The 27,515-nt window shown below is 36.9% G+C and overlaps 2 protein-coding genes across 5 annotated transcripts in view; one reads left to right on the plus strand and one right to left on the minus strand.

The window, feature by feature from the left end:
• Window positions 1-8,587, plus strand: part of FBXL5 (F-box and leucine rich repeat protein 5) — a 42,309-nt gene extending 33,722 nt beyond the window's left edge. Inside the window, exons 10-11 of the mRNA XM_032854705.1 lie at window positions 1,260-1,408; window positions 7,794-8,587. Coding sequence (XP_032710596.1) covers window positions 1,260-1,408; window positions 7,794-7,870 — 226 coding nt within the window. The 3' untranslated portion in view covers window positions 7,871-8,587. The remainder of the gene's footprint in view (window positions 1-1,259; window positions 1,409-7,793) is intronic.
• Window positions 8,588-11,971: 3,384 nt separating this feature from the next.
• The window catches only part of CC2D2A (coiled-coil and C2 domain containing 2A), a 135,657-nt gene continuing 120,113 nt past the window's right edge, over window positions 11,972-27,515 (minus strand). For all 4 annotated transcript variants that reach the window (XM_032854736.1, XM_032854718.1, XM_032854725.1 and 1 more), the window contains 4 exons: window positions 17,882-18,004; window positions 15,793-15,851; window positions 13,725-13,902; window positions 11,972-12,282 (listed from right to left, as the gene is read on the minus strand). In XM_032854736.1, the coding sequence (XP_032710627.1) occupies window positions 12,094-12,282; window positions 13,725-13,902; window positions 15,793-15,851; window positions 17,882-18,004 (549 nt within the window). In that variant the 3' untranslated portion in view covers window positions 11,972-12,093. The remainder of the gene's footprint in view (window positions 12,283-13,724; window positions 13,903-15,792; window positions 15,852-17,881; window positions 18,005-27,515) is intronic.

Genomic DNA, 27,515 nt, shown 5'->3' on the forward strand with positions numbered 1-27,515 from the left:
CTTTCTAGTCTTTGCTAGTCAGCAGTCCTTTATGGAATATATAAGTATTTCCATTGTTTTGAAAAATCTCAGTAATTTATATACTTTTACTTAACTTCTTAATTTTCCTGTACCTGCACAATCATGTTAATTTTTTTAACTAAATTTATTGTATTGTTAGTCTCTTGACATCCTTTTAAGATAGACTGTTCCAGTTTTCACAGTTTTGCTGTTGTAATATTGCTTTATATATTGTACAGAAAAATGATGTTCTCAGTTTTGTTCTTGATATTTTTCAGCTTTGCCATTGTAATTTTAGTTAACTTCTCATTTTATCTATTTATATTAATGTTTTTATTCGTCTAGGACATGCCATTAGGTTTTCATTTTTACTGACATGTAATTCACTTACCATTAAGTTCATCCTTTTGAAGTATACAAATCAGTGATTTCAGTAAATTTATAAGGTTGGCAGGCATCACCACTGATTCAGAAACATTTTCATCATACCATAAGGAAACCCTCTACTCTTTAGCAATTATTCCTTATTCCTCTTTGCCCTGGGCCCCTGGCAACTACTAATCTGCTTTCTCTCTCTATGCCTATTCTGCCTATTTTGGATATTCATATAAATAGAATCATACAGTATGTGGCCTTTATGTCTGGCTTTTTTCACTTAGCATAATGTTTTCAAGGTTCATTCATGTGGTAACAATATGAGTACTTTATGGCTTTATAATGTATGTTTATCCATTTTAATTAGTTGGAATTTGGGTTGTTTCCACTTTTTGGTTATTATGAATGATGCTGCTATGAATATTTGTTTGCAAGTTATGTGAACATATTTTTTCAGTTCTCTTGGGTGTACACTTAGGAGAGGAAGTGTTGGGTCAAATGCAAATGCTTATGCTAACTCTGAGGAACTACCAAAATTGGTCAGTAATTTTCTTGATAATTTTTATTTAGACAACCTGTAGGAGAACGAAGATGACAATTCCAAGATTCAGTACTTCTTCTAAGAATTGAGTTGCTGTAATATTCTTATAAAGAGAAATTTCATAGACTTGTTTATGGAATGTCCTTAGGAAAAATGTAGGAAGTTTTTCTCAGTTAAATGTATTGCTACCTAAGGATGAGGTTAGTTACCATGTTTTATAGAAATTCTTGAATTTCCTCATTACCAAATTGAAAGATTTGTTAATAGTGGTCCAGTGGGCCATAGGAATACATAAATTTTCATAGAATAATATATTCTAATTGTTGGATTTCTTCTCTTACAGGGTTTTGACTCTGGGAGGAGGGCTGCCTTATTTGGAGCACCTTAATCTCTCTGGTTGTCTTACTGTAACTGGTGCAGGCCTGCAGGATTTGGTTTCAGCATGTCCTTCTCTAAATGATGAATACTTTTACTACTGTGACAACATTAACGGTAATGCCTTTTAAATAATGAGATAATTTTGAAGGAATGGATTTAAAATTTTTTGACAGTTCTCATGGTTCTTAGGGTTTCTGTTTAATTTTCTAGATTTCTAATTACCAAACTTTTTTACTTTCAGAGAATTCTTTACATTTGATAAAATTTAAAAATCATGTATGTTTTCATTAATTAGCTTCTATAAAGGTAAGTTTTTTTTTCAGATAGGTATTCAAGTATATATTCTGCCAGATTTTTGAGCTGTGTAAAATGGCAAGTTGTAAGAATACTAAAATTCTTTTTTTTTTTTTTTTTAAGACTTTATTTATTTGTTAGAGAGAAGGAGTAGAGGGAGAGGGAGAAGCAGACTCCCTGTTGAACAGGGAGCCCAATGCAGATCTTGATCCCAGGACTCTGAGACCATGACCTGAGCCAAAGGCAGATGCTTAACCAACTGAGGCACTGCAGCTCCCCTAGAAATACTAAAGTTCTTATAAAATTTTGGGAAATTCTTCTAGAGTGATACAGCATTCATGAACAATTTAGAGGTATTGATGTTCTAGATATACCAATTTCTTAGGGATGATGACTCAGATTTCTTGTAACATGACTTAAAAAAAAGTGCAGTTGAGAAGGGAGGACTTTGGTAATGTGAACTTCTTGGGGGTCCTGGGTCTGGTTTCAGATTAGTCTCATGGAAGATTGAGGTGGGGGGCTGGTGTTGGGGAAGAGGCTGAGATGCCTTAGACATGACTAAAATTCCTATACTATTTTGGAGATTGATTGCTGAACCTACTTAAAACAATCATTGTATAAATATTTTCTATCCTTACCGTGCAGTGGGCTTGTTGCATATGTTTTTTTTTAAGGTACATTCAGGGCCCTTTTGGGCTTTTGATAGTCACTGGTAGAAACTGAAGTTTCTAGAGGCATAAAAAGCTCCTCAGTTCTTAGTAAGCAAATCAATTCCCTGTATTTATAACTGGAAAAACATTTACATGGTTCAGATTCTACTATGCAGCTGTCTTTTTACACCATATGCTGTTTTCTTGGAAAGCCCAAGTTATCTTAAGATGACAAGAAAATCACCTGAGTTTCTCTCAGGGAGAACAGTTGAAAGGAACCAGGAAGACTGGAGGAATGGTCTCTTTAATGACATACTTGTAGGCAGAGAAGTTAGCAAATTGCTATTTCTGGGCGATTAGGTTTTCCTTAAATACATATAAAAGAGACAGGAGATTGCAGCTCTTTTATTTCTGGCATAACATGGGTGATACGGGAGATGACCTCCCTTGTTCTTGAAGTCACAACACTAAGGAGGAGCATTTCTTTGCTCTCTCGCCTTCAGCATATAATCCAGGAATGGTGAAAATGAATGTCATTTTAGTTGCAACCTGCTAAGCATACAAAACCAGTTTGATTGTTTCCATGAACCATTTGCTGCTTTTGTAGATGCAGTGAATTTGAGATGGGAATTTTTTTTTTTTTTTAATGTTGCAGTTATGTCATTGTAGGTGCAATGTTGTACTTCCTAAGGCTTAAGGACATATCATGAGAAGTAACTAATAGGCAGTTATTTTTATAAGAAAAACATCTTATTTGTATGTTGCACTTAAATTGTGTACAGTTGATTTCAGCATAGGTTTTGCTTGTGGGAATATCACAACTGAGTTTGTTAGATTTGTTTTTGGGTATATAGATGTTACAGGGTGGGGGAGATTGGATTTCAGTTCATTTTTATGATTTGTCTACTTGTTTTGCTTGTGTAATTTTGAAAACTTCTTGAAATTTAGGTGATGGGATAGAGTTAAATACCTGAAATCTTTTGCATCTTGTTAGGATGTTAGAATTCATTTCATCTTAACTGGTTTTGAATATATAAATATTAAAGTGTTCCAAAGGAGCTGCTGCATTCCTTTTGTTGAATGTGATTTTTTCTTGATAAATGAGTGGTAATTTTCAATAAATGAATTTTAATGAAGATATCTGACTTTGAGAGATTTGAAAGGAAATTGACAGCACTTGTATAATCCAATATTAAGTCTCCTTTCACAGCTTCTTAAAACATGATTTTGAGGAAATGGAAATCCTTAACTTTATAGGGTGATTTTTCATATTAACTTATGTTCTAAAGTTCCACAGCCAGTTGCTCTTAAAGCAATGCTCTGATGGCATTTTTTTCCTTAAAAGGATATGTGGACAACCTAGAAAGTGTTAGAATAAAGTTGCATTGTATCCAGGTTTGCAATATGATATGATTGATCCAGTAACTTTTACTACAGCTCAATTTGTACAATAAATATTTAATGACTGCTTATGGGGCCCCTTTTTATTTTTATTTTTTCTGAAAATAGTATGTTTTATACATGGTCTTAGAATAATAGGGAGCATAGTTAGGTGACAGACTATATCAAATATTTGGGTAACATTTAACTAAAAATGTATTTGTTAAAAAAAAGCTTCATATAGTTAGCTACTAGATTATTAACTAAAAAGTAAATACTGATAAACAATATTCATAACTAAATAATGAGTGATAAATAAAGCAGAATGACCTGTTTCCTAAGAGATTTTGGAGAAGATAAGTTAGTATCAGATACTCAAATATTATCTGCTGTGATCAAGATACTGTACTAAACACTGATTAAAAAATGCCAGTTTTATTCTTCTGAACGATTCCTCGTGACATTTAAATTTGTGATTTGATGGAGAAAGTTTAAGATTTAAACATAAAAGAAGGCTTCTTTGCCATAACATTTAAAAACTTCTTTGTCATTTAAGAAGTGTTAAGTGGAATTGCATAGTTTCGGAGCTCTGAGGAACACTTGAACAATGATAGCAAATAAACTTTTTGTACTGATTTTGCATTTCATTGTCTGTATAATTTATGAATTAAGATAGATTAGCTCATAGTTCTGGAGGTGACAAAGTCTCAGATGATTTGCTCTCTTATGTTTCTAATTTAAGTTAAAGAGGAATTAAAGGTAAGTGAAGGTAAGTGCAGATATACAGCATAAATAATATACTTAAAATCCAGGAAAAAACAATCAATAATACAAATTTGGGAAAATAAGTATAGTTAACATTATGGCTCTTTTTATCTAATATTTAAAAATGCTTTTTTATCTTTAACATGCATTTAAATTTTTAATTTAATGATTATGCCAATTTTATTTTCCTATTTTCTTTATTGTTTTTTACTGTAACTTAGCCCTCAGCCCTCGTGTATTACAGCCATTTGAATTCTTTGTTCTATATTGAGATAGACATTTGCTGATGATGAGTCAAATATTTAAAGGGAATGGCTTTTTGAGTTGTCAGTGTCTGTGGAAGCACAGCTGTCTGCTTGAGATACTTGGCAAAATAACATATGAGGTATCTTAGTCGTGTTTCTGTATAATGCTGCCTCACTTTCTGTTGTCCATTTATTCCCTTTTCTGAACAGTCCTTCTACGATGCTTAAGAGTCTCACTGTTAACATTGCTTACAATTTTCATGCTTTGGAAATTGCCGTTTTCTCCTGTTTTCTACATTATGAGACTAACGTAAATTAAAAACAGTGGTTGTCTTCCCTTTTGCTTTGCCCCAGGCCTTTAATAGAATAAAATCTCCTCATGGATGACCTTACTTTCATGACTATGAGGATCAGATACCTGGTCTGTAATTGACCTTAAGATGGGATTGTAATTTTGAGATAGTATCATAGTTACTGTCTAAGTCCTCATAGGTTTCTCCAGATAGATCCTACTTTCTAATTTGAAAACACTGATGTATTAATTTCCTCTCTTCGCTCTCTACTTAAACCTCAGATATTCTAGTGCATATTTGAAGGAGAGGGTACATTTTATATCAGTGTGAGGAATTTGTTTTGTGATGTTAATAAGGAGATGCTGACAGATAAGCAGGATTGGGTTACTTTCAACCTAGTATGGGACACATAATTTTATTCCTACACTTTTCTTCCTCTGTGATCCCTATTACCATCCTTTAGACTTTGAGATGAAAGAGTGACCAGAGTGGCCAGGCTGGAACTGAGGTTACTGACTGAGCCTGTCTTCTGGGGGGGATGGTGACTAGCTGTATGTATTTGGAAAGATAGGGATCTCTAGATACTTTCTTTGATCTTATTGGCTCCTTTGAGGCTCCCTTATATTTCCTGTGTTAAAACTAGTGGCATACTTCACTTTCATTGCTTTCGGCCATCACTTAGGATTTTTCCCAGGTTATCGTTGAATTCATTGTAAAGTTTCTTCCTTACCTTTCTGTTCTTTTAAAAAACAGGAATATAGAAATTTTGAAGTATTTTAAGGGAGTTTTAGTTGGAAAATTGTCTAACGTCTCCATGTCTTTTTCCTCTTACTTCTCCCTTTTTAAAAAATTTGGAGTAGAATTACATACTGAGAAACAGATTTTTGCAAAATCCACCAGTTCAGGCATTTCATCACAGGGACTGAGTGTCAGGCAGAGCAGTTAGGTAGTGAGGCGGGGGATAGGTCTTGAAGAGAAGCTCTAGGTGATTGTCAGGCAGAGCAGGAACCAGCATTTAAGGGGTACAGAAAGACAAGCTCAAAAGAGGTGGCATGGAGGGTTGAGTAGTGTATAAGGAAAAAGCTGAAGATAACGTTCAGAAGGAAAACCTAGTCAAAGGTTGACAGTGGGAGAGTTTCAGACTATAGGATTCCTTATCAGGACATTTCTATATGATATGTCCTAGGACATTTTACTTTGATTTTAGTTAAGATGACTAACCTGGAGTCTTATTTTAAGGGAAATTGATAACAGATAGTACTTTGTGAATTGTTTAAATATTTGACACATTCAACTTTGCCTTTTTAAAATAGGACAGATTTTAATTTTGGTTAAATAAAAATGGGTTTATGGTAATTCAGTTTTATATTTGAAATGTTTTAGACTTTTTTTATGGAAAATTTTAAATATATAAACATGGAATAATAAAGCCTCATGTATTATTTGCTTTGGCAGTTATAAAAGTGTGGCTGATCTTCTTCCATTGCTCACTCCCATACCTGCTCCCCATATCCCAGGCATCACATCTATTTTAAAATTAAACGTACATTTTTGAAAATAAGTGAAGTCCTAACCTATTGAATTCTCACATATGCTTGTAAAGTTCATTAGTTTCTTTTTTTACACACACATATATATATATATATATATATAATTTCTTTATTGAAATACATGAACGTTATACTTCATTGATTGTATATCCTAAGAAGTATGCCTGTAATGTTTCGTGTGTGACATGTCAGGAATACAAGGGAAAATTCTGGGAAATAAGTGTTTTGTGTGTTTCATTGCAAGTAGCCATTTCCTTATGTTGGTATTAGCACAGATGCCTTCTTTTGCAGCAGACTGCTACTTTAAAAAAACAAAACTAAGCTTATTTAAAAATAGTTTTCTGGGTTAAACTAGATATTAATCCAGAGTACTATGTTCCTTCAGTTACCAATTTGACATAGTCTCTAAAATGACATTTCATGTACTTCTTGTATGGGATCTTTATATTTCACAAATGCAAGGATTTTGGTTCTAATTGATGAGTAAAGAACGAATTAACTGCTCTTTGTTCATGGTGCAGACACACTGAAAGGCTTCCATATAGTTAAAGCATCCTTTTGCACATTGCCTGCCTTTATGAAAACTGTGATTCATTTAGAGAACTTAACGTTTGTTTATGTGCCATGATACTGCTGCTTTGATATTTCCGAATTCTCAGCTGTGTTCCCTAATGGCTCTTTTATGTAGTGTCTGGGCAGCATAACGTGAATGGGATAAAATGTCAGTTATTCCACAGTGTTGCATTCTTCTTTTGTAATTGAATCATAATTTTTATTATGTCTTAGGTATGTTTATTTAGCTATTCATTCATTATATACTTAATTCTGGAAGATAATTTCATTTAACCCTAGCCATTTTGGCTGCAGCTGTTAAAGATATGGAAGACATATTCAGTTTATGTCTATATAGTTTAAGTTTTGACTGTAATGTTTTTGTAATTGCTCTATACTGGATTCTTTAGCTGATCTACAGAAAGGGCTGTTTTTGTCTTAATTATATTTCAAGGAAGGATGTTCTGAGTGTAAGAAATCTGTGTTAAGTTAGCTCGGCAGTCTTGCTTCTGTGGGTTATCTTTTTATCTTCGTTTTTATTTTGTAAGATTGTTGCTGAAAAATTATCTTTCCCTTCTTTCATTTAGCTTTTGGACCAGTTAAAGTAGAGCTGCTGTTGGTTTATTTGTGCCTAATTTTTATTTACTAGTTGGGACATTTACTTCTAAGTTATACATGTATTGCTAGTTTAAAAAAAAGTCAGATGTCTTAGCTCTTTCATGTAATGCCTAAGAAATTTCTTCCTTTCACACTTCTCTGTTTTTATACAGGTCCTCATGCTGATACCGCCAGCGGATGCCAGAATTTGCAGTGTGGTTTTCGAGCCTGCTGCCGCTCTGGCGAATGACCCTTGACTCCTGACCTTTGTCTACTTCATTTAGCTGAGCAGGCTTCCTTTCATGCACTTTACTTACAGCACATTTCTTGTGTTAACCATCCCTTTTTGAGTGTGACTTGTTTTGGCCCCATTTCTTCAGTCTCAGAAATCTTAATTTACCAGTCAATTGTACAGTGTTTCTCTTGCAAATCATATTTTTGTTTTAGAAAGGGATTAGATCTTTCTGTAAGGGTGAGAACAGTTTTATCGGTTTTCTTTTAAATGGAATGCTTTGAAAAGAATGTCACTAATGCCATGCCATTTAAAGTATTTTTTAGATTAATTTGAGTTTTAAAGTCAGTGGGGTTATTGATTCTCCTTATATATAAACACTGTACCAAGCTTTGCAGATCTTTTCAAACATACATTTTTGAAGTTTTATTTTCAAAGATTGCACATTTTGAAAAACAGTCTTTTTTCCATGTTTCCTTTGTTTGAGCAATTCTCAGAGGGCCAATTCAAACATACCCACATACAAGAGTCTTTAGGATAATAGAATAAATTGGCTTCTTGGTGTTAGCTCAGAGAGCTAGCAAAGTACCAATGTATTTGTATTTGCTTTCTTCAAATACTCCCGGTTCCTGCCACTGTCCCTAAATTGTCAAATTTGGGAGGGATTTTTAAAAATTCCACAATCATTTGAAGATATGTATCAATAAAATCTACTTTGAGGACTTTACCAAATAATTTTTTTGGTGTTTTGATTTCATTAGAAATCTCAATTCACGTTTATGTTAGTGTAAAATAGGACTAAATATTTTTCTTTGAGCTCCCTTGAAATCATGATCCTGGTAATTTTAGACAGATACCTAATTTTGTTGAGCTGAATTGTCTTTTTTGAAATTGATTGTGTAGTAGTCAGAGTTTGAATGTGTATTGCCTATATTCGTTGCTGTGTGAAGAGATGGTGGGAGGGGGGAACCTGTCATTCAGGTATCATATATTGAATCAGTTTTATGTAATGCTCTATATAATTTTATGTCCCGAAGAGAAGAGTCAGCAGCATGCCGTCTACTTTAGGAAATTCATGCAAGGCTGTGGAAGAGGAATTAATCTTATAGTCTTGTTACTTGTGTCCCAGGTATTCTTTTGTTTGTTTTATGGAGGGATAGGAGGAGTCTCCCGTCCAAGTACTAAACGGGCCCAACCCTGCTTAGCTTCCAAGATCAGATGAGATTGGGCATGTTCAGGGTGGTATGGCTGTAAAGGAGGGCTAAGAGGGGAAGGAGTAGGAAAGGTACAAACTACAGGTAAGCAGATTTCAGTTCAGGCTAAGAGAAAACTTTGAGACAGAGCTGTGTAAAGATGAAGGAAGACTCATTTGATGAGAACATGAACAGGGAGAATCCATCCATGTTTTAAGTCTCACTAATACTTGAATTAAACACTCCAAGGGAGACTAAGTCTGGGATGGGGGTGCCTTTCTAATGGCTCTCTCTGAAGTGTTGGCTCCTGTCACAGTTGACACTTGCACAATGTTTTCTTATAGGACAAGGCAGCTGTGTGAGTGACCTTCTTATCTTTTGAGCTTGTGCCTCTTATGTGTAAGTAGTTGTGGCTTTTGTGGCACTGTGAGACCCAGCCTCCTTAAAAAAGTCTGGCCTAAGCACAAAATAAGAAGTGAATTCTTGATTCCCTTGGATAATGTGAAAGGAAATCTAAGCTTAGTGAGCACTTATGGGGTCTGAAGTTTTATTTTGTCAGGTTGATTCTCTTTTAGTTACTGTGTTTTTATTTTCTTAAGTGTTTAATAAAGTTGATTTGAAAAGCTTACATCAGGGACTATTTCAAGAAAACAAACTACAAGAATTCTTCTGAGTAAGTCCATCCAGCTCCATACTTTGTCTTACCTGTATTTACATGAATCATAAGTAAAATTACTCACCTGGACTCCTGGCCCTGAGTCATCAAGTGAGGACTCAAGTTTTTCCTCCATGTAGTCACAAAACAGTATAATATTTTGGGGGAGAAATCTTGATAATGATTCAGTGATGTTTCAGGAGTTGACTTAAATGTTACCCTTTTACATTAACTAATTTGAGCAGGGTATCCAGAGGAGTACCGGGTGATTGAGGTGCCTCCCTTTTGCTTTGTCCGGTGGTGCTTGATATTAGCTAACCATTCAGTAGGACCCCGAGGCCTCAGACTACACTCACTGTGGTGTGTCAGCACATTGTCCTCGAGACTCATGGTTTTTCTATTCTTCCTCTATAGTTGCATGGGGGAGATCGACAACATTGACACCCATTTAATTTTTATACATTAACGTCAGAGTATAGTTAGTATTTGATGAAATACTATAAATACTTGGTTTAAATTTACCTTGGGTTTTATGATAGATTTAATGAGTTTTTGGAACTGTTCATTCTTAGACTAAAATGTAAGTTATGCGAACTGCCATGGAGTGCCTGACAGACATTAGGTACTCAGCGCTGGGCAGTGTTCTAAGTACCTATACTTACATATACTGACTTGTTGAAACAGTGAGAGGAAGTAATGTGATCATTCTGATCCTACTTGTGGGGAAAATAAGTAGCACAGAGGTTAAGTAACTCCTCCATGGATACCTTGTAATCTTGGTAATGACTGTTATAGGTCAGTCCTTGAACTGTCCCTTGACAAAGAATTAATTCATAGTTGAGGTATCAGAGGCATGCAAACACATAACTATAATATAATCGGATAGAGGAAAGCATAAGGGAATAAAGTAAAAGGTGAATGTTTTCCTTAATTTGGTCCCTCTGGCTTTATGTTTTGTTTTTTAAAAGTGAGATCAGATTCTAGCTATATAGCTAGTTCTCAGCTGGAGTCAGTTTATTCCATAGAGGACATTAGACAATGTCTGGAAACATTTTGGTCGTCAAAATTTGGCAGAGGGAAAGGATGCCACTGACATTTAGTGGGGAGTGGTCAGGGATGCTGCTAAACATCCTCTAATGAACAGGTCAGCCCTCCACCAAAAAAAAAAAAAAAAGGCTTAAAATGTCAGTAGTGCTTTTATTAAGAAATCCTGCTTTATGTACTTCTGTTTTGTGTACATCTTCCATGTCAGCACATATATTTAATACCTTTTAATAGCTTAGTATAGTAGTGCCTGTGTTTGTCTTAGTCTGTTTAGGCTGCTAACAGAGTACCATACACTGGGTGGCTTAAACAACAAACATTTATTTCTCCTGTATTTGGATGCTGGGAAGTCAAGGGATAAGGTGTTGGCAGATCTGGTTTCTGGTGAGAGCTCTTTTTCTCATTTGCAGAGGGCCATCTTCTTATTGTATCCAGACATGGCCTAAGGAAAGGAAGCAAATTTTCTCCTGTCTCTTCTTAGAGTGGCATTCATCCCAACACAGGGCCTCCACTCTCATAAGCTAATTGCCTCCCAAAAGACCAGTCTCCAAATACCATTGCGTAGTTGGGTTTCAAGATAGGAATTGTGTTGGGGAGACAAACCTTTAGTCCATAGCAATGTCTTAATTTTTTAAATGACTTCCCTTTTGCGTGAATGTTTAAATATACTCCCCCGCGCCAATACCATATTGTTTCAATAGGAGTATGTGTGTGTATATATGGGTACATTGTGTACACGTGCATGTTTGCTCAGTATTTCTATAGGATAAGGTCTTTTTTTTTTTTAAGATTTTATTTGACAGATCACAAGTAGTCAGAGAGGCAGGCAGAGAGAGGGGGTAAACAGGCTCCCTGCCGAGCAGGGAGCCCATTGCTGGGCCCAATCCCAGGATCCTGGGACCACGACCTGAGCCAAAGGCAGAGGCCCCAACCCACTGAGCTATCCAGGTGCCCCTATAGGATAAGGTCTTAAGAGGTATTTGGTATTAAAATTTTTATATTTCAGTGTTGTTCCTTCCCCCAGAGAAATTGTGTTGTTTTGCTGAGTCTTGAAAGTATGATGGGTATTCTGCTGGGCAGGCAAAGAAGGAGGGCATTCCAAGTAGAAGGTAAATACAAAGGCATAGAGTTAGGGAGCTCTTAGTGTGAGGGGGAACTCTGGGTAGCTTTGGTTAAATGTGGGGTCAGAGTGACAAGAGGCAAGGCCGACTACTAAATAATACTTACTTTGAAAATGATAATTTTATTTTGTTAGTTACAAATAATTTGTTCTGATGTCAATATCACAAAAATATTCTCATACCTTAATTACAGTTTTTACATGATACAAAAAATACACAATGAAAAAATTACCTGTTGCGTATAAGGGAGGCAACATAAATCCAAACAGACAAAACATTTTTGGGGTATGGGTGGATATATACGGCTAAAGCAAATTCAACATTAGGAACATCAATATTATGTACTCCGGTGCTGTACACTGCTTCAATTAAAGGCTTCAGTTCAGAATAGGGCATGTGCAGGGGAAATCCAGAGAACTGAAGGAAAAAAAACAACCAAGATTTGTAGTCATTTGTGAAGCTCGAAGATTTCATTTTATTTTTTTCTCCATGTTTAAACATGCAATTCTTAATATTCTTGTCTTCCTTCTGCATCTCAAAATAATTTATTTAGTTCTGCTTTTCTGTTTAGCTATGTATTAGCAATACAGAAAATGGAGAGGGGCCACATGTCTTTTTTGTTCAGTTGCTAGCATATTGACTTGGTGTATAAGACAGCTGTTAGCACCCAGCCTCCCTCCACTATTCCCTTCCCTCTCCCTGATAGTCCCTAGTTTGCATAGTAACCCACATAATTCTAGGGATCTGGATTAATCCAAATCAACGTATTCTGTCCCCATGGCCACAGTGACTGATCTGTAGGGATGGGCATGTGATCAAAGTGAATCTCAGGAAACTTGCTAGGAATGATGGTATACAGATGCACTCTCCTGCTTTGGACAGTATGTGTGCAGATGGGAGTCCTGCCTGAAGCTCTTCCAGCCATTTGGTTCCATGAAAAAAGTGAGCGTGAGGATGGTGCCATCACACAGAGGAGGACAAGTTGGAAGACTTACAGAAGAGTGACAGCTCTGACAGCTACTCACCTCTGACTTTTACTTAAATAAACCAATAAATTCTTTTTATTGCTCAAACCTGTTTGAATTACTACTTGAAGACATCCTAGCTGAAAACCTAGTTGTTGTTGTTTTAAGATTTATTCATTTATTTTAGAGAGAGATCAAGTGGAAGATGGGCAGAGGGAGAGAATCTTCAAACAGACTCCCTACTAGGTGCAGAACCCAACTTGGGGTGGGGGTGGGGGCGGGGGCGTCGATCCCAGGACCGGGCAATCAAGACCTGAGCTGTAACCAAGAGTCAGACTCAACTGACTGAGCCACCCAGGCACCCCTGAAAACCTCGTTTTAGTAAATAGAATTAAATGTCCAACTTGACTTCATGCTGTTTAGCCAACAAGACTTACTATCTTAATTTGAGACTGCTTTCTAGGTTTTATTATCCACACAGCACTGCTGACAGTGGTGAGGACATACCTAATGAGAATTTTTCTTAGCATTGAAAAGCAATTAGTATAAAATCATCTCCTTAAAACTGATCAAGAGTGGTGTTCGTTTTACCTTTATGCACAGTTGAGTCTAATATGATTTAGCCAGATGTTTTAATTTATTTAATACTCTTGCAATGCATTTTATTAAAGATACTTTTCATCCCATAGTCTAAGCATTTTCAGTTTATAGAGGCATTTTGTTGTTTAATAGCTTAATTACTGAGATAAACTTTGAATTATGTCTTTTACTCTATGTGGCTTCATCTATGTACTATGGAGAGAGAAGTCGTTACTGTCTCTCAAAATCCATTACCATGCAATTTCCAATTTGAAATGAAATCCACAGGCTCAGTTTAGAGCCACTGGTACTTACCCGGTAGTCTCCCAGCTGTTTGAGCAGCTCTGCTCTGTGGTCATCTTCTACGTCTTCTCCTCGACTTCTTTCTAATACCGGCAAGAAGTGCCGTAGAGCGGAGGTACAGTACCTGTTCCATCTAGTCAGATGGCGTGGCCTCCAGTCCATGATTTTTTCTTTTAGTATTTTTTCAATCCTGTTTATAAAAAAGAAGCTCTATTTTTTGCAGCTGTGGCTTTTTTTTTTTTTTTAAGACTTTATTTCACAGACAGAGATCATAAGCAGGCAGAGAGAGAGGGGAGGAAGCAGGCTCCCCACTGAGCAGAGAGCCCAACACAGGGCTCGATCCCAAGACCACGGGATCACGACCCAAGCCGAAGGCAGAGGCCTCAACCCACTGAGCCCCCAAAGGCCCCCAGCTGTGGCTTTTGTAAACAAAGATACAGTTCGTATGCAGTGGGGATTCAGGCGGAGTTGTCATTCACTAGGCATAGTTCATGTTGAAAGCCTTAAATATATTTTTTTTTCTAAAGATTTTTATTTATTTATTTGACAGAGACAATGAGAGAGGGAACCTGAGCAGGGGGAATGGGAGAGGGAGAAGTAGGCTTCCCGCTAGCAGGGAGCCTGATGTGGGGCTTGATTCCAGGACCCTGGGATCATGATGTGAGCCAAAGGCGGATGCTTAACGACTGAGCCACCCAGGCACCCTGAAAGCCTTAAATATTTGTAGGTCTTAACGCTGTGTATTGATTCTTTACCGTGTGCTGTGACTTCTGTTTATGAGGATTATTTTCCTGAATTTCCTTAAGACTCTTCTTAGGATATCCATCATTACTAAGCTTTACATCCTATAGATCCAATACCTATCATATTAACTACAAAGCAGGATATCGAAAATTAAGTTGCAAACAGAATAAAGGAAAATAGCTAACATTTACTGAGCTTTCATTTAGCAGGTACTACGTAAAATGATTTCTATTCATTTTTATTTAATCCTAACTGTGACTATGAGGGGGATACTGTCCCAATTTTACTTACGTGGGGACAGTATGAGGCAAGATGATGACTTAAAAATGGCGGTGGGGGGGGGGCAGAAAATGGCAGGGGAAACTTGGGTTTGAGTTGAAACCCTGCCAATTCTAAGGCCTCTTGGGTATCCCTAACCAAATGCACAGGTTTAGGGGACCCAGCTAGTTCCCCACTGCTTAATAGCTATAGGATCCTCTTCTCATTTGGCACGTTATACATATTTTTGTTCTGGTTTTCAGGATGATTTGAGCAAGAGTATGGTTGAATTGCCATGCGCTTCATCAGTATTGGATAAATAAATAATGTGGGTCTAATAGTATCCTGAACCTATCAGAAGAAACAAAAACTTTTGGGGGAATTAGTTGTCTAGGTAGGGATCTCCAGTAAGGCTTTATTTAAAACTTGAAATTGAGAATAAATTGGAGTCTTTTAGTAATAATACCCTAGAAAGGGTCACATTTATTCTTGAGTATTTGACATGCTGCTCTTTAACACAGCTTGATACACTAGAAAGGGCACACAGACTTTGAAATCAGAAAGATCTGACTGGGCTCAGAAGCTTCCTCTGACACTGAGTGAGTACGTTGAGCCCTTTGAACCTTGGTTTCCATGTTTGCAAAACCAGCAGAGTAAAGTTTCGTTTTACAGGGTGTTAAGAATTACAGGGACTCTTACCAGCTTTCTCCATGTGTTAGGTTTATAAACTAGCTGAGGCTCAGTAAGCCACTAACTGGACAAAAGAGGCATGTTTAATTAAGGTGAGGATTATGATAAGTCTGAATAAGACCCATAATATGCTGAGCTCTCATCTGAGGCGAAGTTTTGGGAGATTTATCGTCATTGCTAGAGGTCACTTTTGTTTGCTCCACGCCACGCTGATACGAAGATATCCCTTTGAGCTATGGGATTTAGAGATCACATCTGTATTTGGTATCTGTCTGTGAACATGAATTAAATTTAATTGCTCAAATTATTGATCCAGGCTGAGAATTGCTTAGTTTGGTATTATGCTCCCAGTGACAGATTGCATGTGGATTTATGGGTATCATCTGACCTGTCTTGTAGCTCAGCTGCGGCCGCTTTGTCTGTGCGCTGGTAAATTAGTTCTTCTGGCTATAAAAGAGAAAACAGTTCAGAAATTCTAGAAATCACTTACACTTAATTTGAATAGCTATCCATTCTTTTCTAAATCTTTTAAAAAATTATGAAATCTGAGACATTCCTTCAGATACAGAGGATAGTATTACGGATACCAGTGTACCCATGACCCACCGTAAGTACAGTACCACAAATAAATTATACTGCTGTGTAGTTCTTAATTTCTTCTCTTTCCTTTTTCATCACAGAAGTAGCTATGACCTGAATTTATTTTTTAGCACTTTCAACATGTACCTACTGTGTGCCAGCTACTTTTACAGGTGATAGGAATATATCCATGACTAAAAATTCCTGCCCTCTCAGTTTATATCATAGTTGGTGGAGATAGGCAAGTTAATAAAATGTATTTATGATTTAGTTGCAGATTTATGTCCCCTCAAACATTGTTTTATTTTGGTTTGGGTGTTTTCTAAACTTTTTGTAATAGTATTTTTTTTTTTTTTTGTAATTCAAGTTTAGTTGACAAAGTTACATTAGTTATTTCAGTTGTACAAAGTAGTGATTTGACAAGTCTATGTAATAGTTTTATGCTGTGAATTTGCACCTTTTCTTTTTTCCTTTAATACTATATTTAGAGATAATAACGTCCACACCTTTAGAGTGCTAAGATTTATTAATGTTGATTCATTTGTCTAACTATTATAAAATATTCCATTATGTACTCTACATAATTTGTCCCTTCTGTAATTATAGTTCTTTGGGTATTATAAACAATTTTTTAAAAAAGATTTTATCTATTTATTTGACAGAGAGCACAAGTAGGCAGAATGGCAGGCAGAGGGAGAGGGAGAAGCAGGCACTCTGTGGAGTAGGGTGTCCAATGCGGGACTTGATCCCAGGACGCCTGGACCATGACCTGTGCCAAAGGCAACTGCTCAACTGTCTGAGCCACCCAGGCGCCCATAAACAATGTTTCTATGGAAAATCTTGTATATGTCACCTTGTACACATGGAAGAATTTCTGTAGGGCACTGTCTTTTAAACCTTTTTTTTTTTTTTTTTTGGAAAGGTTTGGATCACAGTAAAAAATGTATGTATTACACACTCAGTATACACACACACACACACATACACACACACATATATAGCTAACAAGTTTTAGTAAATAGTTTTCATGCTTACTACTTAAAAGTAATCTTTTCATGCTTATTACTTACTGGCTATGACCCTCTGGATCATGCCCTGTGATTTGATTTCATGTTTTAATAGCAGTCATGAAATTTAGTTATTAATTTAGTGAATTGAGACCAGCATTTAAGAAATTAAATAGAATATATTTTGAGGTACTTTATGTCATGAGGCTTATTATATCAAAACTTAATATTTATATACTGATTCATGATATGGTGGTAATTTCTTTTTTTCTTTCTTTTTTTTTTTTAATTTTATTTTAGACCCCTGGGGTTTTTAAAATTTATTTTTATTTATTTATTTTTTAAATGATTTTATTTATTTATTTGAGAGAGAGAGAGAGCATGAGGAGAGAGGTCAGCGGGAGAAGCAGACTCCCTGCCGAGCCCGGAGTCCGATGTGGGACTCGATCCCAGGACTCCAGGACCATGACCTGAGCCGAATGCAGTCGCCTAACCAACTGAGCCACCCAGGCGCCCCCATATGGTGGTAATTTCTTACTGTGAGTTGGGCTCAACTAAGTTTGAAAAACATTATTTTTGACTGAATATCTAGGAATAGAATTAAGGGTCAAAAAATATCTGGCTACCCAATATAATGATTTCAAATTCCTTACTTTGTCTAATTTTTTTTAAGAGAGGGAAAGAGAGAGGGGGTGTGGATGAAGGGGGAGTCAGAAGGAGAGGAGAGAGAGAATCTTAATTAAGCAGGCTCCACACCTAGTGTGGTACCCTACCGAGGGCTCTATCTCACAACCCTGGGATCATGACCCAAGCTGAAATCAAAAGACACTTAACTGACTGAGCTACCCAAGCGCCCCCTTTGTCTACATTGTTAATAAAAAGATTATATACCTGAACGCTAGAGAGGCCAGGATATGGAAGGCTTCTTGAAAAGAAAGATTTCCATAGCTTGGGCTTGGTGACATCAAAATTTATCCGTAGTGGGGAGTCATATCGTTGAATATTAAACCAAATCTAAAAAAGATAAGACTACATTAGTATATATGGTGGCAGACATATATATATAGGTGCGTGTATGTGCATGTATGTATAGAGGAAGCAGCAAGAGGACAGGATGCACTTTTTTTTTTTTTTGGCCTATTTTGATTTGTAAAACCAGCATGCATTTTACAATCAGAGGCATCATAAAATGGTTATTGGCTACTTTTTCATATTTTACATCTGAAGTTGAAGTGTACCTCACCGCTGATTGTAGGTTGACAAAATAAGATAGTTCTAATAAGAAAAGAAGATAGACAAGGCTTTTCCTTTCTCAGTGGCTTTTCTCTGTTCTTCCTAGCCTCATAATTGAGTTATGTATCTACGTCTTTGCTTCCAGAGCAAAGCAGTGCTTCCAGATTACTCTGCAGTCTCTAAATAGCACCTTTCTTGTTGAGGCATGCATTGGTTCTGGAATCAGGCCACTTGTATTTGAATTCTGCCTCCAACATTTACTAATGGTGTGACCTTGGATGATTTTCTTTTTTTTAAGATTTTATATACTTATTTGTCGGGGGGGGGGGGCGGAGAAAGGGAACGCAAGCAGGGGGAGCAGCAGGCAGAGGGAGAAGCAGGCTCCCCGCTGAGCAAGGAGCCCAATGTCAGACTTTGTCCCATGACCTGAGCCGGAGGCAGAAGCTTAACTGACAGCCACCCATGCATCCCTTGGGTGGTTCATTTAACTTCTTTGTACCTCATTTTCCTCCTCTATGAAACTGGGATAATAGTACCCACCTCAAGGTTGCTGAGGTAGATTAGTTAATTCACCTCTTAGAACAATGCCTAGTACATCGTAGGTGCTCAGTAATGTTAGCTAATTTATTACCGTTGTTAATTGCCTATCTACCTGCCTCCTCACTAGATATGGCAATGTTGTCTTGAGGCCATTTGCCATGTTTGTTATTCTCCACTGTATCTTTAGCATTTAGCATAGCTTCTGGCATACAGTAGGCGTGTTAAACGACGTATGCATTAGTGGTAAATTTGTCCATTCCACAAATTTTCAAGTATCTACTATGTTTGGACCCAATTTCAGTCACTAGGGATAAAGTAATGAATGAAACAAAGTTCCTGCCCTTATGCAGGAGCTCGTGAGAAGATAGTGTGAACAAATAAGTGAATATACAGGATTTCAGATGATGTTACATGATGTAGTAGATTGTGTCACTGACCTCAATTCTTCACCCCTTCATATATCTATACTCTGCCATGTTACTTTGCAGTTCCTCCCACCAAATGCGGTGAAATAGATTTCCCTGCTCCTTGATGTTTGGTCGTAGAATGGGACAGAAGTATCTGTGTGTAACTTCTGAGTCTAAGCTTAAGAGGCTTTGTGTGTTCCTGCTTGCCTTTTTCTGCTTCTGCCAAGTCAGAATAAACACATATGAAGCTGAGCTGTCCTGCTGACCCAGAGATTCATAAGAATAACTATTTGAGGCCATTTAGTTTGGGGATGGGTTTTTACTGTCTTTATGGTGGCAAGCTAACTGTACAAGGGCTGTGGAGAAAACATGGGAAGATGTGAAATTTCAGGGTACGCAGGGAAATTCTTGCTGGAAAGATGACATTTGATCAGAAATGTAAGAAATGAGAGAGAAATTTATGAAGCTGTCCAGTAAGGGGAAAAGTCATTTATGCAGAGGAGACAGCAAATGCAAAATCTGCTTGATGTGTTGAGGATCAGTGAGGAAGATGGTAGCTTTAGAGGAATGAGCAAATTACAGCAGGTAAGAGATGATATCAGTGGAGGATGGGGAGTGGTGGTGGGATGGCTGTCAGGTCATAAAAGGCTTTGTGGATTATTTTAAAGACTTTGATTTTAGAGTGAGCTAGGAAGACACTGGAATATTTTAAGCAGGGGGTGACATAGTCTTTCATTTTCACACTAATACTCTCTGCTGTTTTGAGACTAGACCCAAGGTGGTAAGGGCAAATACTGAAGTCTCCAGTTGGGAGGCTATTTGAAATAATCCAGGTAAGAGCTGCAGTAGTGTGGATCAAATAGTAACAGTGAAACTGGTGAGTTATGGTCAGATTCTGGATATACTGTGAAGCCCACAGGATTTGCTGATGAATAGGATGTGGGAGAAAGAGAGAAAGGAATCAAAGTGACTGCAAGGATTTTGGCCCAAGTAACTGGACTGATGGAATTGCCCTTTACTAGATCAGAAAGACTGCAAAAAGAAAATGGGAATTCAAGTTTGGGCACATTAAGTTTGAGTTGTATGTCTGGCATCTACATGAAGATGATGAGTAGGCAATTGGATATTTGAGTCTGAAGTTCTGGGAACTAGGTGAGCTAGAGATATACATTTGGGGATTATCAGCATATATATGTTCTTAGGGAGGAGGTATAAATCAAAAAGATGTTTGTTGAACTTGAACTTTGAGGATCTGATTTTTCAAATTTGGAGAAATAATTAAAAAGCAGCAACGGATGCAGAGAAGGGGCAGCCAGTGAGGTTAGGGAGGCTTGGAATTCAAATCAAATTGTTTTAAGAAGGCAAGGTCTTTAAGAACTACAGTTTGACTGTAGGGTAGTTGGTACTACTTGGTACTTGGTACTTCAAGTACTTGGAATTCAAATCAAATTGTTTTAAGAAGGCAAGGACTTTAAGAACTACAGTTTGACTGTAGGGTAGGGAATGTACAGAAAAGTAGTGGGAAATAGTGCTGGAAAAAGTTGAGGTCCGATTATATAGGACTTTGAAATCTGAGGTGAGAAATTTGTTCTTAAATCTATATACTTTTTGAGCCATAGAGTGATGAAGCCAATTTCATAGATTTAATCAGTTATCAGCATACCAAATAATTGGTTGAGTTGGAGAGATTTAGTTGGTTATTTATAGTTAATTCGGGGTTGAAACAATTATGGCATGGCCTGGGAAACAACAGGTAGAATCTGTATAATTTGGTATCTGTTAATATGATTGAGGTGGGAGGAAGTAAGGGAGAGAGAAAAATCAAAGACAGTTCTGAGGAGTGAATCTAGGAAACTGACATCATAGAAACAGGAAGCCAGGAGGAGGAACTGATTTTGGAGACAAGGGGGAAATGATTTGAGTTTTGGATGGCCAAGTTTTAGGTTTATTTTTAAAGATTTATTATTTATATATGTATATATATATAGAGAGAGAGAGAGAGCGAGAGCGCACACTTGTACATGAGCAGTGGGGAGGGGCAGAGGGTGAGGGAGGGAAAGAATCATTGAGCAGACTCCCCATCCCCACTGAGGACCTTGAGATCATGCCCTGAGCCGAAACTGAGAGTCAGCTGCCCAATGGACTGAGCCACCCAGGTGCTCCCAAGTTTGAGATTTTGATAAAGCCCTTGGGTGTCTCTCGGAGAGAGATCCTGAAAACTCAGGATCCAAAGACAGATTCTGGGGCTAGTGACAGGATTAGAACTTCTCTGCCAGGATAGCCTATATAGAGTTACAGTTAATAATAATAGGTGTGGTCCTGCAAGAAGTTTAAATATAGAATCTTCAGGAACATAGACTTTTTTCATTTAGCTTACTTTATTCTTTTTTTTAGTGGTCTCCAAACACTTTTTTATTAACATGTAATGTTTTATTTGTTTCGAGGGTAGAGGTCTATGATTTATCAGTCTTCTGCAATTCACAGCACTCACCATAGCTCATACCCTCCCCAGTGTCCATCACCCACCCTATCCCTCCCATCCCCCTCCACTCCAGCAACCCTTGACTTTCAGTGGTGGGAAGAAGTGCCAGTGAAAGAAACCCAAGAAACTCTTGCAGAGAAAATGAGAACCAAACAGTTCTTTATCTGTAAACCAAGGTGGGGGAAAGTGTGTGTTTTCATGAAGACCGTGTTAGTGATGTCACGTACCACAGAAAAGGCGAAGAGAATGAAGAGGAGAGTGAACCATTGGATTGATTTATCCATTAGCAAAACAGTGGTACTTCTTAGAGTTGAATTTCTATAGGATGGTCAGAGAAGAGGAACTAAATTATTAGGGACGCCTGGTGGCTCAGTTGGTTGGGCAGCTGCCTTCGGCTCAGGTCGTGATCCCAGCGTCCTGGGATCGAGTCCCGCATCGGGCTCCTTGCTCGGCGGGGAGCCTGCTTCTCCCTCTGCCTCTGCCTGCCACTCTGTCTGCCTGTGCTCACGCTCTCTCCCTCTCTTTCTGACAAATAAATAAATAAAATCTTTAAAAAATAAATTATTAAAAGGGTTAAAGTCTGAGTTTCCTGGGAACATAGAAGCAGGGGATATAATTAGTAATCGAAGAATTCTTGAAGCAAAGGAAGGAGAAGCAGTGGTAGTTTAGGGTGTATCTGGGTTGGCAGAAGCATACAAGCACAGCTCTGAGACATTGTGGTTTGGTTCCAGACCACTGCAATAAAGTGACTATCACAATAAAGGAAGTCAAATGAATATTTGGTTTTCCAGTGCATATAAAAGTTATGTTTACAGTATAATATAATCTCGCAAGTGCACAATAGCATTATGCCTAAAGAAACAATATACATACCTTAATTTAAAAAATGTTGCTGAATATGCTAACCATCATCTGGGCTTTCAGCGAATTATCATCACTGATAACAATCATCATAACAAATATAATAATAATGAAAAAGTTTGAAATGTTGCAAGAATTACCAAAACATGACACAGAGGCATAAAGACACAAAGTGAGCAAATGCTGTTGGAAAATGGCATCGACTGACTTGCCTGGCACAGAGTTGGCCCTGATGTTTAATTTGGAAGAAAACACAGTATCTGTGAATATAATGAAGCATAACAAAATGAGATATGCCTGTATTTTGGGACCGTTGGACTTCTGAGCATATCAATAGAGAAAGAAAAAAAATACAGGGGCAAGTTGTAATAATGAGTAGAGAGGCATGTCTTGTAGTAAAATTGGAAAGCGAAACATAGGTAGAAAGGGGAGATACTTATTTCTTGGCAAAGAGTATAGGAGGAGAACGGCTGACAATCCAGAGAAGTTGTGTGGTGGAGCACAGGGCAGTGGAGGTTTTAGAGCACAGTATCAGACCAGCCAGTGAGTGTAAGGTCCTCTATCAAGAGAGGCCAAGGCTTAGAGCAGCTTTGGAACGGCTGCCATGAAGGATGCCCAACATCATGAGCTACTGTTGTGCTTCTTATTAGTAAGGAGGGGGGGTCTTTCTCACGAAACCTGGGCATTATGTAACTAGTCAACCACACAGTAATTATTTTGAGGACTAATAATAATTTGGACAGGGAATGGAGTTCTTTCAGGGCTTTCTCAATGCCTGTTAACTCTGCTTGATTACAAATGGCCTTAACATGGTTCTTTAAACATAGGAGGATCTTAGCAGTTCACTCATGATTATGATAATGCTTTTAATTAAAAAAGTAATGAACATGAGAATGGCACTCCACAGTGCTATTCAAACTTGCAATTAATAATAGTTGCCATTTGCTGAAGACCTATGAAAGACAGGTACTTTGTTGGGTGCTTGGCATATATTTTCTCTTATTTTAGCAGGTACCGTAAAGGACAGACTACCCTAAAAGGCAGATTTATGAGAGAACAAGAGCATGTGAATGGGGAGGGGTAGAAGGAGGGAGGGAGAGATTCTGAGGTTTGACACACCGCTTGATCTCATGACCCCAAGATCACGACCTGAGTAGAAAGCAATAGACGCTAAACTGGCTGAGCCACCAGGTGCCCCTAGACTAGTGGTCTTTAAAGTAGGTTGCACTCACCAGAGATATGAGGAGGAAATATTAGATCTTTTTTTTTTTTTTTTAAAGATCTTACTTATTTGACAGAGAAAGGATCACAAGTAGGCAGAGTGGCAGGCAAAGAGTGAGGGGGAAGCAGGCTCCCCACTGAGCAGAGAGCCCGATGTGGGGCTTGATCCCAGGACCCTGAGATCACGACCTGAGCCAAAGGCAAAGGATGAACCCACTGAGCCACCCAGGTACCCCAATATTAGATCTTCTAATGCCTTTTTTGAGAGTTTTTTCTCTGTATAATAATATATTGATGCACAAATTAAATGTATAATTCATAAACAAAAATATTATATTGTGGATGCATGCTCAAGTGGTTTTTTTCCTGATGTCCATGAAGAATGAAAATGAAGGGATGGAAACACACACAAGTGGAAGCAAAAAGAAACTGGGGTAGCTATACTTGTATTGGAGAAAATAGACTTTAAAACAAAGATTGTAACTAGAGACAAAGAAAAATACTACATAATGATAAAAGGGACAATCCAAAAAGAGAATTATAACAATTGTAAATATCTGTGCACCCAGGATAGGAGTACCTTAATACTTAAAGCAACTGCTAACAGACATAAAGGAAAAAATAGACAGTAATACAATAATAGTAGGAGAGTTTAACACAACACTTACATCAATGGATAGATCATCCAGACAGAAAATCAACAAGGAAACAATGCTTTCAATGACATGTTAAACCAAATGGACCTAACAGATAGATATAAACACACTATTCCATCCAAAAACAGCAGGAACATTTTAGGTGCACATGGAACTTTCTCCAGGATAGAACATGTATTAGGTCACAAAATAAGTCTTAATAAATTAAAGAGACTGAGATAAAATGATGCATCTTTTCTGACCACAATGGTTATGAAATTAGAAATCAATCACAAGAAAAAATTTGGAAAAAACACAAATAGGTGGAGGCTAAATAACATTATTAAATAATGAATGGTTGAACCAAGACATCAAAGAGTAAATTTAAAAAAATACATGAAGACAAATAAAAAAATCTTTGTGATGCTGTAAGAGCTATTCTAAGAGGGATATTTATAGCAGTATAGGCCTACCTCAAGAAACATCTTTAATAAACAACCTAACCTTACTCCTAAAGGAGCTAGAAAGAGAAGAACCAAAAAATCCCAAAGCCAGTAGAAGGAAGGAAATAAGATTAGAGCAGAAAAAATGAAATAGAGATACAAAACAAAAACAAACAAAAAAAACCCCCACCAAAAACAAACAAACAAACAAACAAAACACCCAGAAAAGATCAATGTAACCAAGAACTGTTTCTTTGAAAAGATAAAAAATTTGTAAACCTTTAGCTAGACCCATGGAGGGGGAAAAAAAAAAAAAGACTCAAAATCAGAAATGAAAGAAATAATTACTGATCACAGAAATACAAATGATTTTAAGAGAATATTATGAAAAACTATGTATACCAACAAACTGGACAACGTAGAAGAAATGGATACCTTCCTAAATATAACTTAAAACTGACTCTGGAAGAAATAGAAACTTTGAACAGACTAATTACTAACAATGAAATTGAATCAGTAATTAAAAAAAACTCCTAACATGGGGTGCCTGGATGGCTTAGTGGGTTAAAGCCTCTGCCTTTGGCTCAGGTCACGATCCCAGAGTCCTGGGATCATTTCCCATATCGGGCTCTCTGCTCTATGGGGAAGCTAGTTCTCCCTCTCCCTCAGCCTGCCACTCCCCCTCCTTGTGCTCTTGCTCTTTAACTCTCAAATAAATAAATAAAATCTTTAAAAATAAATAAATAAAAAATAAAAACAAAAAACAAAAACTCCTAACAAAATTTTAGGACCAGATGGCTTCACAGGTGAATTCTACCAAACATTTAAAGAAGAGTTAATACCTATTCTTTTCAAACTATTCCAAATAATAGATTTGGAAGGAAAGCTTCCAAATTCATTCTATGAGGACAGCATTATCCTGACACCAAAACCAGACAAAGACACTACAAAAAAACCCCCATAGGTCAACATCTCTGATGAACATTGTTGCAAAAATCCTCCACAAAATATCAGCAAACGAAATCAACAATATATTTTAAAAAATCATTCATTGCCAAGTGGTATTTACTCCAGGGAGGAAAGGTTGGTTCAGTATTTGCAAGTTAATCAATGTCCTACATCACATTAATAAGAGAAAAGATAATAAAAACCATATGATCCTCTCAACAGATGAAGAAAAAGCATTTGGCAAAGTACAGTATCCATCCATGATAAAAAAAACTCTCAACAAAGTAGATTTAGAGGCAACATACTCAACATAATAAAAGCTATATATGACAAACCCACAGCTAACATCACATTCAATGGTGAAAAACTCAGATCTTTTCCTCTTAAGATCAGAAACAAGACAGGGATGTTCACTATAACCACTTTTATTAAACATAGTACTGGATATCCTAGTTACAGCAATCAAACAATTAAAGAAAAGGCATTAAAATTGGTAAGGAAGAATTAAAAATTTCACTATTTGCAGATGACATATTATAAAAAGACAACCCTAAAGATGCCAGCAAAAAACTCCTAGAACTGGTAATTGAATTCAGTGAAGTCGGATACAAAATTAATATATAGAAATCTGTTACAATTCTATATACTAATAATGAAGTAGCAGAAAGAGTAATGAAGAAAACAGTCCCATTTACATTTGTGCCAAAAATAACAAAATAACTAGGAATAAACTTAACCAAGTAGGTGAAAGACCTATACTATGAAAACTATTAAACATTGATGAAACTAGTTGAAGATGACACAACAAATGGAAAGATATTCCATGCTCATGGATTGGGAGAACAAATATTGTTAAAATGTCTATGCTAAGGTGTGGTGCATAAACAATGAGTCTTGGAACACTGGAAAAAATAAAAAAAATTAAATAAAACCATCTCTCAAAATTAAAACAAAGCAAAAATGTCTATGCTACCCAAAGCAATCTACAGATCTAATGCAATCCCAATCAAAATACCAGTGGCTTTTTTTTTCATAGAACTAGAACAAATAATCCTAAAGTTTGCATGGAACCACAAAAGACCCCAAATAGTCAAAGCAGTCTTGAAAAAGAAGAACAAAACTGGAAATATCTCAATTCCTGATATCAAGAGGTACTACAAAGCTGTAGTAATCAAAGCAGCATAGTATGGTACTGACACAAAGATAGACACATAGATCAACAGAACAGAATGGACAGCTCAGAAATAAACCCATGCTTATATAGTCAATTAATCTTCAAAAAGGAGGCAAGAATATGCTATAGCAAAAAGACAGTGTCTTCAACAAATGGTTTTGGGAAAAAATGCAAAAGAATGATGCTGGCCCACTTTCTTACACTGTACACAAAAATAAACTCAAAGTGGATTAAAGACCTAAATATGAAACCTGAAACCATAAAAATCCTGGATGAGAGTGCTGGCAGTAATTACTCTGACATTGGCTTGTAGCCATATTTTTCTAGATATGTCTCCTGAGGCAAGGGAAACAAAAGCAAAAATAAACTACTTGGACTACATCAAAATAAGAAGCTTCTGCCCAGCGTAGGACACAACAAAACTAAAGGACAATATACTGAATGGGAAAAGGTATTTGCAAATGATATATCTGATAAAGGGTTAGTATGCCAAATATATAAAGAACTTATACAACTCCATACCAAAACAATAACAACAAACCCCCTAAGTAATCCAATTAAAAAATGGACAAAAGACATGA

Source organism: Lontra canadensis, unplaced genomic scaffold (assembly GCF_010015895.1).
Source record: "Lontra canadensis isolate GAN:19392208 unplaced genomic scaffold, GSC_riverotter_1.0 scaffold1, whole genome shotgun sequence".
Classification (NCBI taxonomy): Eukaryota; Metazoa; Chordata; class Mammalia; order Carnivora; family Mustelidae; genus Lontra; species Lontra canadensis.